We start from the raw sequence: 13777 nt of genomic DNA, 5'->3' as shown, positions 1-13777 counted from the left end.
TGGCTGTGTGATGTTGGGCAATTTGCTTAACATCTCTGAATATTATTTATCTGTCTGAAGATGGGGGTAGTAATTCCTGTCAAATAGGGTTACTGTGAAGATTAAATGAAATAACCTCAAGGTCAGTATAAAGTAAGGAGTTAATTTATAAATTCACTCTTTTATATTGCCTAGGTAAAGGGAGTTTTCCAACAGCTTGTAACATGATAAGCAGTTTTACTTTGGTTAATCATATATGCATGAAGTTGTCCCAGTAGTTCAACCACAAGTGAAAATGACTATGCATGTAGCATTCAGATACTCTTTTTTCATAAGGTTACAGAATGTAGGCAATATTGGTTTACAGTAAACTATAAGGGGTATAGTGAGAAAATTTTAGATATCACAACTTTATTTTAATTTATTTAGGATCCCATTGTGATATTTAGTGAAAATAATTTATTTTTCACCTTTCTTCACTTTTAGTATCGTCACCCCTGTGAGTAAATTACATTTTCGTGTGTGGAGTCACCAAACATTGAAATCTGATGTTTTGCTGGGAACTGCTGAATTGGATATCTATGAGACATTAAAGTCAAACAATATGAAACGTATGTATTTAATAGAAACTGTGCTTAGATGTTTGTTTTTTCTGCAGGAAATTAATATGCCAAGCATGCAGAATGATTATGTTCACTATTAGTTTCTAAGTTTACCTGATTATAACATTAGCAGGGAGAAGACTTTTGAACTATTTAAATTATTCTGAGTAATCTTGGTTTGGCCATTCATTTCAGATCCAGTTATTTTTAATAAATACTAGTAAATGCATTTTATTAAAGTACTATATACTCAATTATGGAAAGGATACAGAGCAGAGATAAAGGAAAAATGTAACTCCAGAGATACAAATATGGTTGATATTTTGGTAGGTTTTCTTTACAAATGCTTTTAAAATTTCCTCATTTTAGATGGTTGTGGTTTTATATGTATATATACACATACTATAGATAAATAAAAACTTGAAACATGCTTGTTTTGATTAAAATATCATGACTTTAAAACATAGGTATTTTTTCCATCCTTTGACTATCTAAAATATTACTTCTAAGAAATTTATTTCTCATTTTAGAACTTAGGAGATATAATTCATTCTTTTTTTTTTAATTAAAGTATCATTGATAGACAATTTTACATTAGTTTCAAATAAAAAACATAGTGTTTCAGCAATTACCCATATTATCCAGTCCTTACCCCCTCCAGTGTGTTCGCCATCCATCAACATAGTAAGATGTTACAGAATCATTAACTGTATTCTCTGTGCTGTACTATACCATCCCTGTGACCAGCCTATATTGTGAGATATAGTTTGTTTTGAAACCATGTTTTATTCTTAAACTGTATATAATTCTGGCATATATTGCTGAATGATCTTGGTTGTTCTGCTGGTTTATTTTATACAAGAATGGAATGAGTATAATAAATGAAATGATTGACCTCAGTATTTTCCATTATAGATATTAACATTAACAAATTTTGTTCCATTTAAATGTTTTGGGGTCAAAAGGCCTGAACCCTTGGGGGTCAAAAGGCCTGAAATTGTTTCTGACATTGTTTTTAACAGTTTAGATGACTTAAAAAAAGTGACTTTTGTTTGTAATTTATTCTCTTTTAGTTGAGGAAGTAGTAGTGACTTTACAGCTTGTAGGTGACAAAGAGCCAACAGAGACAATAGGAGACTTGTCAATTTGTCTTGATGGGCTACAATTAGAGTCTGAAGTTGTTACCAATGGTGAAACTACCTGTTCAGAAAGTAAGTCATCACTTTTTGTGTAGGATCTTTAATGATTCTTATATTAGCCACTATAGTATGCTGTATGTAATTATTACTATTCTTTTTCACAGTAAAGATATTGCTTTAATTCCTTTTTACAAAAAGACATTGATTATTTTAAACATTTTCAGTACATTGTTTCTATGAATAAAATATTTTTCTGTAAGTTGAAAAGCTAGCTGAATAGTTGAATCACGTTGACTCTTTGAGTAACAAATTAGTTGATTTACATTTATTCTGTAAACCAGTGATGGCAGTTGCTATGGCATATATGATACCATACCACCTCCAGTGCCAGTAGCAGACCTAGTTTATTGTCTTTAGTGTGTAGTTAAGTTTAAATTTGACTCAAAATCTTCCTTAGTATTGTACCAGTCAGCCAGTACAAGATGAAAACCGTTTGTCATTTGTTTTGCTATATGTTGCAAATACAGGCTACACTTAGAGGTGTCTTTGTGTTATAAGGACAGAAGCAACTTGTACGTATGCTACTGTATCTTACAGTTTATGATTTGCTAGCCTTTGTTAAAGATACATGAGCTGTGATTAAAAGAAGTTTGATAGCACTTGAATTAGTGCCTGGACAGCTAGCATGCTTCATAAAATTACTTCTCAGTGGATTTCCTTTAGGTATTTCCATCATTTACCAGTGCGCTAAGTGATTTTCACTTGAAACAGATTTTAAAGGCTGCAAGACAAAGAACAGATGGTTTCCTTGATTAGTCTGACAAAGATATTTTTGTTTACTTAGAAACTGCATTATGAAACATTTTGTCAGGTGCTATTCTTCTGTTTGTACTTGGAACACTTCCTACTTCCTCTTTAATTCAGCAACTTTTTAAATAGCAGGACCTTCAAAATAGTCTGGGTATGTTTTCCATATTGGTTATTTAGGGTTAATGAGGATAGAGGGAAATTCCTCAAATGGTCATAATGCTTCACAGTTTACACATTCACTCTAACTGCTCTTCATAAGAACTCTGTAATAGTTAAGTTTTTCTATAAAGTGGAGTTAAATTACATTGTTAAACTGCTCTAAACCCAGTATTTATAGCTTCCTACATTTTTCTTCCTACAAGTTGAAGCGATTACTAATGCAGAATACTTAATAATTAACAAAAAGTGTGTCTGGCTTCATATTTCAGAGTAGAATCTAAACTGCATATTTATCTTAATGACTACTGTTAATTTTGTGCAGAAGCAGACATATCTGTGTCATCAGGTTTTTTTGCTCAAGTAAGAAAATAATTGACAGAATTTAACCTCAGTTTTTGAAGTAAAGAAAGGTTTTAACTGGGAAGTAACAGTGAATTTTAGAGTTCGAATTACCAGGTACAATAGCTGCCATTTTTGGAATGCTTACCGTAATGTGCCAGGCACTATGTTGCTCTGTTTACATATATACTCATTTAACCATCAAAACTTTATAAAGCATTACCTGCATTTTTCCTGTAAGGAAAGTGAGGCCATGAGAAGTTAGGTAGTATGTCCAATACCACACCAACCAGTAATGCAGAGTCAAGATTGAACCACACATAATTTGTTGCTTATTTTCCAGTATGCTGTTGGTTTCATACTTAAAATATAGGACCTTTAAATCAGATCAAATTATGAGTTGTAAGCAAACAAACAAAACCTAGTTCAGCCTGCAAGCATGTGTGGTGGGAACTGCACCACTTCATTCTTCAGTTGGTTCCATTTCTATAACTTAACAGCAAACCAGAAATGAAAATTAGTTTAGCAATAAAATTGAATATCCAGTACTTGGGCATTGTTTCTTTGGATAAGAATTAACTGGGGGAGGGAGGTTGCCTTTTTTTTTTTTTTCTTTTGGTGTATAATATTTTATTAGGTTCAGGTATACTGAGATATACATTCTTCTTTTAATTGAAGTATCATTGATACACAATCCTATGTTTATTTCAAATATACAATACAGTGATTCACAAGTTGTCTATATTATTAAATCCTCACCCACTCTAGTACGGTAACTATCTATCAACTTCTTAGAAATATGTTACAGAATCACTGACTGTATTCTCCATGCTGTGCTACCATCCCGGTGACCAATTTATATTGTAATTGTTAATTATTGTTCCCCTTTATCCTCTTCACTCTCTCTTAGACCTGCCCTATCTCTTCCCCCTTGGTAACCACTAATTTCTTCTCAGTGTCTAATAGTCTACTGCTCTTTTGTTCTTTCTATTTTGCGTTGTTTTTATAGTCCACAAATAAGTGAAATAATTTTGTATTTGTCTTTCTCTCCCTGGCTTATTTAACCGAGCATAATACCCTCTAGCTCCATCTGTGTTGTTGCAAATGGTAGGATTTGTTTTCTTCTTATGGCTGAATAATATTCCATTGTGTATATGTACCACATCTTCTTTATACATTCTCTATTGGTGAACACTTAGGTTGTTTCCATATCTTGGCTGTCGTAAATAGTGCACCGATAAACATAGGGGCACACATGTCTTTTCAAATCAGAGATTTTGTTTTCTTTTGGTAAATTCCTAGGAGTAGAATCTGCAGTTATATTGAACTGCCCTCTGCTCAGCTCCCTCCCCTGATGCCCCAGTGCCCTGAAATAAAGACAACACTTCTCATGACAGCCTTCAAGGCCCTTCAGGATCTGCCCTCTCCTCCCTCCAGCCAGTGCTGGAGCCTCTGCCCTCTCCACCCACTGCACTTCTTTCTGTTCCTCAAATACGTCCCACTATATTCTGCCCCCTGGCTTGACACATGCTATCCCCTTTGCCTAAAGCACCCTTTATCCTCTTTCCCCAGGCCTCTCTGCCACTTTCTCTGTCATGGCCCTACTTAGGCTGACCTGGAGTAAAACAATGGCCCTTCAGGTCCAGAGACCTCATCACACTCACCACCATCCCCCTTTTTCATTAATGTGTCATTGATACACAATCCAAAGGTTTTTAACAATGTGGTGACTAAATTCACCCTTACTATCGAGTCACACTCCATACCCCATTACAGTCACTGTCCATCAGTGTAGTAAGATGCCACAGAGTCCCTACTTGTCTTCTGTGTGCTACACTGTCTTCCCTGTGACCCCACACACACCATGTGCACTAATCATGTGCCCCTCAATCCCCTTCTCTCTCCCTCCCCAACCCTCCCCTTTGGTAACCGCTAGTCCTTTCTCAGAGTCTGTGAGTCTGCTACTATTTTCTTCATTTAGTTTCCTTTGTTGTTCCTTTCATTTCATTCCACAAATGAGGAAGATCATTTGGTATTGGTCTTTCTCTGCCTGACTTATTTCACTGAGCATAATACCCTCTAGCTCCATCCATGTTGTTGCAAATGCTAGGATTTGTTTGTTTCTTGTGTCTGAATAGTATTCCATTGTGTATATCTACATATTCCTTATCCATTCATCTACTGATGGACACTTAGGTTGCTTCCATTTCTTGGCTATTGTAAATAGTGCTGCAATAAGATAGGGGTGCATATCATGTGTCTTTTTGAAACTGGGCTGCTGCATTCTTAGGGTAAATTCCTAGGAGTGAAGTTCCTGGGTCAAATGTTATTACTATTTTGAGTTTTTGAAGAACCTCCATACTGCTTTCCACAAAGGTTGAACTAGTTTACATTCCCACCACCAGTGTAGTAGGGCTCCCTTTTCCGCACATCCTTGCAACAGTTGTTGTTGTTTGTCATTTGGATGTTGGCCATCCTCACTGGTGTGAGCTGATACCTCATTGTGGTTTTAATTTGCATTTCTCTGATGAGTAGCGACGTGGAGCACCTTTTCATGTGCCTGTTGACCATCTGAATTTCTTCTTTGGAGAAGTGTCTGTTAAGATCCTCTGCCCATATTTTAATTGGCTTATTTGCTTTTTGTTTGTTGAGGTGTATGAGCTCTTTGTATATTTTGGATGTCAACCCTTTATTGGATATGACATTTATGAATATATTTTCCCATAGTGTAGGATGTCTTTTTGTTCTACTGATGGTGTCCTTTGCTGTACAGAAGCTTTTTAGTTTGACATAGTCCCACTTGTTCATTTTTGCTTTTGTTTCCCTTGTTGTGGAGATATATTCATGGAGAAATTGCTCATATTTATATTCAAGAGAGTTTAGCCTATATTTTCTTCTAAGAGTTTTATGGTTTCATGACTTACATTCAGGTCTTTGATGCATTTCGAGGTAACTTTTGTGTATGGAGTTAGGCAGTAATCCAGTTTCATTCTCTTACATGTAGCTGTCCAGTGTTGCCAACACCAGATGTTGAAGAGGCTGTCATTTCCCCATTGTATATCCATGGCTCCTTTATCATATGTTAATTGACCATATATGCTTGTGTTAATATCTGGACTCTGTATTCTGTTCCACTGGTCTGTGGGTCTGTTCTTGTGCTAGTACCAAATTGTCTTGATTACTGTGGCTTTGTAGTAGAGCTTGAAGTTGGGAAACAAGATTCCCCCTGCTTTATTCTTCCTTCTCATGATTGTTTTGGCTATTTGGGGTCTTTTGTGGTTCCATGTGAATTTTAGAACTATTTGTTCTGGTTCATTGAAGAATGCTGTCGGTATTTTGACGGGGGTTTGCATTAAATCTGTTGATTGCTTTAGGCAGGATGGCCATTTTAACAATATTCTTAGCCAAGAGCATGGGATGAATTTCCATTTATTAGTATCCTCTTTAATTTCTCTTAGGGGTTTCTTGTATTGTAGTTTTCAGGGTATAGGTCTTTCACTTGGTTAGGTTTATTCCTAGGTATTTTATTCTTTTTGATGCAATTCTGAATGGAATTGTTTCCCTGATTTCTCTTTCTGCTAGTTCATTGTTAGTGTATAGGAGGAATGCAACAGATTTCTGTGTATTAATTTTGTATCTGGCAACTTTGCTGAATTCAGATATCAGATCTTATACTTTTGGAGTTGATTCTTTAGGGTCTGGTTGATCTGTCCTTTAGAGTGAGTGGTGTGTTACATTCTCCTAAAATGAATGCATTGCATTCTATTTCCCCCTTTAATTCTGTTAGTATTTCTTTCATATATATAAGTGATCCTGTTTTGTGTGCATAGATTTTTTTTTTTTAGAAGAGCAAGGCAGAGGCTTTTATTAGAGATAATTCGAAAGAACACAGCTCCTGGCTCATGCCAGGAAGGGACAAGAGAGTCCTCTGCATAGAGATTTATAATAGTTATATCCTCTTGTTGGACCAACCCCTTCATCATTATGTAATGTCCTTCTTTGTCTCTTGTGACTTTTTTTGTTTTGTAGTCTATTTTGTCTGATGTAAGTACTACAACTCCTGCTTTTTTTTTCCCTATTAGGTGTATGAAATATGTTTTTCCATCCCTTTACTTTCAGTCTGTGTATGTCTTTGGGTTTGAAATGAGTCTTTTGTAGGCAGCGTGTAGATGGGTCTTGGTTTTTTTTAATCCATTCGGTGACTCTGTTTTTTGATTGGTCCATTCTGACCATTTACATTTAGGATGATTATCAATCGGTGTGTGCTCACTATCATTGCAGGCTTTAGATTCGTGGTTACGAAAGGTTTAAGGATAATTCCCTTACTGTCTAACAGTGTAATTTAACTCACTCAGTATGCTATTACAAACACAACCTAAAGGTTCTTGTTTTTCCTCCTCCATTCTTTCTATATTAGGTGTGATGCATATTCAGTACTCTTTTTCTAACCCTTGACTGACTTTGTGGGTAGTTTATTTGATTTTACATCTGCTTAGTAAGTAATTGTTCTGCTTTCTTTACTGTGGTTTTATTTCCCATGGTAAGAGCTATTTAGTCTTAGGAACAGCTCCATCTGTAGCAGTCCCTCCAAAATACAGTGTAGAGGTGGTTTGTGGGAGGTAAATTCTCTCAGCTTTTCCTTATCTGAAAATTGTTCAATCCCTCCTTCAGATTTAAGTGATAATCTTGCCGGGTAGATTATTCCTGCTTCAAGTCCCTTCTGTTTGTTTGCATTTAATAATATCATGCGACTCCCTTCTGGCCTGTAAGGTTTCTGTTGAGAAGTCTGATGATAGACTGATAGGTTTTCCTTTGTATGTGATCTTATTTCTCTCTCTAACTGCTTTTAAAATTCTGTCCTTATCCTTGATCTTTGCCATTCTAATTATTGTATGTCTTGGTGTTGTTTTCCTTGGGTCCCTTGTGTTGGGAGATCTGTGTACCTCCATGGCCTGAGAGACTATCTCATTCCCCAGATTGGGGAAGTTTTCAGCAATTATCTCCTCAAGGACACTTTCTATCCCCTTTTCCCTCTCTTCTGCTGGTACCCCTATAATGTGAATATTGTTCTGTTTGGATTGGTCACACAGTTCTGTCAATATTCTTTCATTCCTAGAGATCCTTTTTTCTGTCTGTGCCTCAGCTTCTTTGTATTCCTCTTCTCTAATTTCTATTCCATTTACCATCTCTTCTACTACATCTAATCTGCTTTTAAATCTGTCCATTGTATGTTTTGTTTCAGATACGGAATTTCTTAATGATTGAATCTCCATCCTAAATTCGTCCCTGAGTTCTTGAATATTTTTCTGTACCTCCATGAGCATTTTTGTGATTTTTATTTTTCAACTCTCTTTCAGGAAGATTGGTGAGTTCGGTTTCAGTTGGGCCTTTTTCTGGTGTTTGAGAGATTTCGTTTTGAACTAGGTTCTTTTGACATTTCGTATTTGTATGTGGCGCTGTCTAGTGCCCAGACACTCTTGTCTTTGGTGCTGCTTAGCCCCTGGAGTGATGTTGGGGGTTTCAGGGGAGCGGTGCTGGTACCTGGGGTGAGGAAAGAAGTGTTTCCTGCTTCCTGGCTGCAGTGCCTGTCTCCACTGTCAGACCAGTGGGCCGAGCACACAGGTGCAAGCCTCTGTTTTTTGCATTTGTCAGTGCTGTAGATGGGGCCTCCACCTGACTCTCCTGACCCCAGGGCAGGGACTGCCAGTTTGTGAGCTGGCAGGCCAGGAGAAAGGTGCAGCCTGCTGTGTATCACAGTGGGGGCCCTTGGAGCTATGTAGCCACCTGGGGTGATGGAGCCCTCAAGCTTCTGAAAGTTCCCAACTTGCTGTGGAGAGTGCTCCCAGACAACCTTGTCAATCTGTCTCTTCTCCCAAGTTGCAAGCTCCATGCAATCACTGCTTCTTCAGCAGCCCTCTTGCCATTAGGAAGCCTCTCAGACCACCCACCTTTCCTTTGTCCTAGAGTAGCTGGATGTGGATCCTTGTCCTCCACAAATGGCTGGAATCTCAGTTTCTCCAAGTATTCCACCTGTCTTAGCTTTCCAACCCCACTTCCAGAGCACCGTGCATTGTAGGTTTCTGCTGTGAAAGCATATCTCCAAGGCTGGGTATTCAGCAGTCCTAGGCTTCCACCCCCTCCCCGCTCCATTTCTCTTCCTCCCACAGATGTGCTGGGGTGTGGGAAGGGCTTAGGTCCCACCATATCAAGGCTTTTGTATGTTACTCTGTTTCTTGAGGTCTGCTGTGTTCTCTAGGTGTATGCAGTCTGGTGCAGCCTTCTTTCCTGTTGCTCTTTTAGGATTAGTTGTATTAACTATATATTTGTAGTAGATGTAGTTTTTGGAGAAGTCCTCTATCTCACCTCTCATACCACCATCTTTAATCCCCTAAAATCTGTAGCAGTTTTTTTAAACATTATCTTTTTTTAGACCTGTTTTCCAGAGAGATGTTGCTGGGTTTTCTGTTTTAAGAATCTATTTTATTCATTATCCTGCTGTATCAGACTTTTTGTGAGCTATTTGAAATGTAAAAGTCCTAGATTTGAATTCAAATCAAACATTTCAAAAAAAAGCAGAAGTAGAACAGTAATAATACCTTGACTAATTAACATTTTTTACACATTATGATAAGTATTTTTACAAAATTTTGTTAAAACTTATTTCAGTCGTATGTACATTTGAGTCTTTTAAATGCCGTATTGAAATTTAAGTTCTAGTATATTCTTTACTAGAACGATTTAATTTAGAAAAGGACTTCGCTTACATAGCGTGTTTAGGAAAAAGGTGAAAACCACATTTTGAGAGTAATTTTCTGTCTAAATTTTTTTTATGTTAAAGGTGCTTCACAGAATGATGATGGTTCCAGACCCATGGATGAAACAAGGTAAGTGTTCACTTATTGCTTACCACAGAATGCAGAAAGAGATCAGAGAGGATGACTACTCATTTTAGTCAAAATATCAAGTTCATATTGATGTAAGAATAAATGAATGAAACCAGTATAGTACTGTATATCAGTGATACTTGAATTAAAAACAACTTAAGGTCTATAATGATGTAAGGAAGATTAATGTCAAATTTAGTGATAGCTTGCATTAAAAAAATAAGATATTATTAAGCATTGAAAGAAGTGCTAAAAAATTCATTTCCATGAAAGCAAGTGTGTAATATTTTATAAGAAATTATTATATCCCAGTAAGTTTGCATACATATTATTTTTATAATTAAAAATTCAGTTTTCCTGTTAGTTCACAAAATGGGATGTTGAAAAAATTATGAGCTCAAAGTAAGAAAGGAAATGTTTTTGAAAGATTCAAAACTCTTGGTTTATCTGACCCCACTTCTCTGGAGTAGGCAAGGGATACCCAAGTACTTCCTTCAGCTTATAGAACGTAGATATACTGGCACTTTCCTATAGGCAGGAAGTTTACACTCCCAGAGCCATCATTGGGTTGATAAATTTCTTTTCTAGGAAAGCTGAACTACATGTAAGCTTTAGGTATATGTGAAAGTCACAGATAGTTGTGGTATCTTGTGGACTTCATTAGAAAAGGCAGAGATTTGTACCAGCTGTTTGCTCTTAGCCTAGATTTGGCACTTTTATGTGCCTGTCCATGTTCCCTTTTAGGGCTGGAAAAGTGTTGAATGCCTTGGTTTGTTAACTGACTTAAATGTTACTTGTTTTATTAGTTATCCTGGAAACTGGTAATGAGAAATAAAATTAGGTAAGATGATGATCCTAGTCTTAAAACAGTAATATGTCTTAAGAGTTATAAAATCCCATTGTGTTCTTTGTTTTTCTCAGGCTGGTAAGCAATGGGTAGGAAGGAGATGAACCACAGAAGTAGTAGAAGAGAAGAACCAGAAAAGCGATGTTACAGCCTATAAGGAAAATACCCAGAAAAATGTAGTACTATAGTATCAGATGTTGTAGACAAGGGTATGTAGAACAGGTAGAACAAAATGTTTATGGCTGCTGAAACTGAGTTGATAGGTACATGGGAGTTTTTCTAGTCTGTTTTTGTGATAATATGGAAAGTTTCATAGTAAAATGTTTTAAAAAGAAAACTCATCAAGATCTCTAGGAAAATCAAAGTTTATAAAACTGTTCTTTTTTACCTAATAAGAGATTTACCTTCAGAGAGTCACTCCTGTATCAAACACTCATCTCCTATGCTAGTCTCACAAGAGGTAGAATATTAAGGAGTAGTAACTCTTGCTGAGAGAACAGTAGCTGCTTTTATTTTTCACTGTTACTACAAAACAATAGAGAAGGTTTTTAAGTCACATAAATATCTCTGTAGACTGGAAGGTAGCTTGTGTGTCTTGGCCTCTTTTTATTTTTGTTTATTAGAAGTTTGTGAATTGCTGAAATTTTCCATATAAAAATATTTGAATATTTCAGTTTACTTTGATCAGGTAACTCCTCTTTTGCATAATAAATCTGTATTTTTGCATAAATGAGAGTGTTTTATATGCCCATTCAAAGGTTCTGTTGTGCCACTCTTGCTTCTTTTTTTGCAACTCTCTTAAAATACTTTGATGAAAACGCTCTAGATAGCTATAAATTTCTTGGAAAGGCATTCCTAGAGCCCAAGCTTCATGCTATTTATTTAATCAGTGCTTTACATCTTCCCAAGTGAGTCATTGTCATAAATAATTTGAGGAGCAGTGTATTCTAGGTTTCTGAGGCTGCTAGATTAATGTTTGAGCTTATCTGTGTTAAGTATGAATTCCTTTGCATTAGTTTTTATTCCAGAAAGCATACCTCTGAGATGATGGGTTTAAAAAGCATTTTGTAAACTGTCAAATGCTATTTAAATGTCACTACACAGTCATGACAATGATTTCCTTTCGCCCTTTGCTTTTATATATAGATTTCATAATTGTAAGCCTAAAAAAAGCAGGACAACATATATCCAGTGAACAAGGGCTGCTTCTTTCCCTCACCCAGTTATCATTTAGGAAATTTACTAAACTGCTTTGGATTGTTTCACCTTTTTGTTCTAATTCAAGCATTGTGTGTATTATGAGTGTAGTCTTGTTGGTCTGTTTTCTTCTGTAGTGTGCTGGATATTTTATATTTCTCAGTTTTGTCTTGTCATTTTTACGAAGTATCAAGGTGGTTTGTGGTGCTTGGTGTTTAAGATTTTATTGTTAGATGCCTTCTTGATTGTTACTTTTTCATTTGTATATTTCTTTTAAGACTTTACTGTATTAGCATCTTGGTTCTCCAGGATTCTTTATCCTGTTCATAAACACCTGAGTTTTTATATAGGTCAAATATATTTGTTTTGTCAGATAAGCAGAGGTAAGATTGTGGAGCGAAGGAATAAAGCTGTATTAGCCCATAATAGCCAATTGCTTTTCAAATATAGTGGTGGTAGTGAGTTCACACTGAATTTTATAAAGTGTGTGGGTTTCTATATTGGTTTTCAAAATCCAATTCAGGTTTTAACTTCATACCCACTTACTAAAGGAACTAAAAACCACCCATTCTATTTTAGTATGGCAGTGTTTTTCCAACTTCAGAGAGCATTAGAATCACCTGGACGACTTGTTCAAACACTGGTTGCTGAGCCTCATGTCCGGTTTCCAGTCTGTCAGTCTAGCGTGGAGCCAGAGATTTGCATTTCTCACAAGTTCCCAGGTGGTGCTGGTCCTCTTAGACCAGGACCTACACTCGAGAACCACTGTGGTTAGATGTACAGATATTTCTTAGATTACAACATGCTATAATGGGAAATCTTTTCAGTTATGTAGGTAAACAAGTCTGTTTCTTGAAAATCCATGCTTGCAGAATTTGCCAGAAATGTCACCCCATCTTAATCTTACAGTTTTTTACTTCAGAGCTAGTTTAATCTTGATTTCTGTTCATTTATTTACTATTGGAAAATAATATATGATTGCATTTAAAAATGTAAATCTGTATAAAATGAAATGTGTAAAAACTTATGGAAGAAATAGCATTTGATTTAAGTCCATAAAATACAATTATAATTAGGATATATATGTCTTGAGGGAATTAGAGAGAGGAAAGAATTGTAGATAGAGGGAAGAAAAACATGCATGAAGGTGGAGAAGAATACGGCGTGTTTCATTGGAAATCTTTGTCACAGCTTTTAGCTGAAAATAGAGTAATTGAAAGCAGGAAATAGAAGGTGAATTTGAGAGTAGAATCAATCAATATTATGCCTCTTATTATGTCTCAGGCAGTATGTTGAGCATGTCCTCTGTCATTTAAATTAATCCCTAAACATTTTTATGAGATAGGTAGGTATCATTTTTATAGGTTGCAAGAAAATTGAGGCTTAGAAAGGTACAGGAACTTGCCTGAGTTAATAATATAAATGGTACATTTGAACCTGCGACTTCCCACCTTCAGAGGCTGAGCTCATAATTATCATGTTTTACTGCTGCCTGAAGTAGGATGCCTTTCCTCCCCATGTAAGTGCTTAGCACTCAATAATTGTTAGTTATTTTTCCTATTACATAGGTTGGACCCAAGTAGAGATTTCAGTTTGCATGTATAGTGTTATAGAATCTTTTTCTGCTGAGAGGAATGTCTCTAAAAATACTTGGAACAGGACATTGGTATAATCAGAACTGCATAGGAGAAATTATTTTACTTTGTAGTCATGTATAGTTTGGATTATATGGTGGTGAGTGAAGATGGGAAGACCTTTATGGGAAGTTTTTAACAGTTATCCATTGAGAGATAATGGAGCACTGGGGATAGAATAGTAGAG

General features: G+C 36.1%; 1 protein-coding gene across 4 annotated transcripts in view; it reads left to right on the top strand.

The window, feature by feature from the left end:
- Positions 1-13777, top strand: part of ITCH (itchy E3 ubiquitin protein ligase) — a 186457-nt gene that overhangs the window by 118473 nt on the left and 54207 nt on the right. For 3 of the 4 annotated variants that reach the window (XM_037012758.2, XM_073236698.1, XM_037012759.2), the window contains 3 exons: positions 466-590; positions 1655-1792; positions 9867-9912. In XM_037012758.2, coding sequence (XP_036868653.1) covers positions 466-590; positions 1655-1792; positions 9867-9912 — 309 coding nt within the window. Of the gene's footprint in view, positions 1-465; positions 591-1654; positions 1793-8289; positions 8394-9866; positions 9913-13777 lie in introns of those variants that run through there. The other variant, XM_073236699.1, reaches the window with a different exon arrangement.

Source organism: Manis javanica, chromosome 5 (assembly GCF_040802235.1).
Source record: "Manis javanica isolate MJ-LG chromosome 5, MJ_LKY, whole genome shotgun sequence".
In the NCBI taxonomy this organism is placed as follows: Eukaryota; Metazoa; Chordata; class Mammalia; order Pholidota; family Manidae; genus Manis; species Manis javanica.
This window is presented reverse-complemented; position numbering and strand designations above follow the sequence as displayed.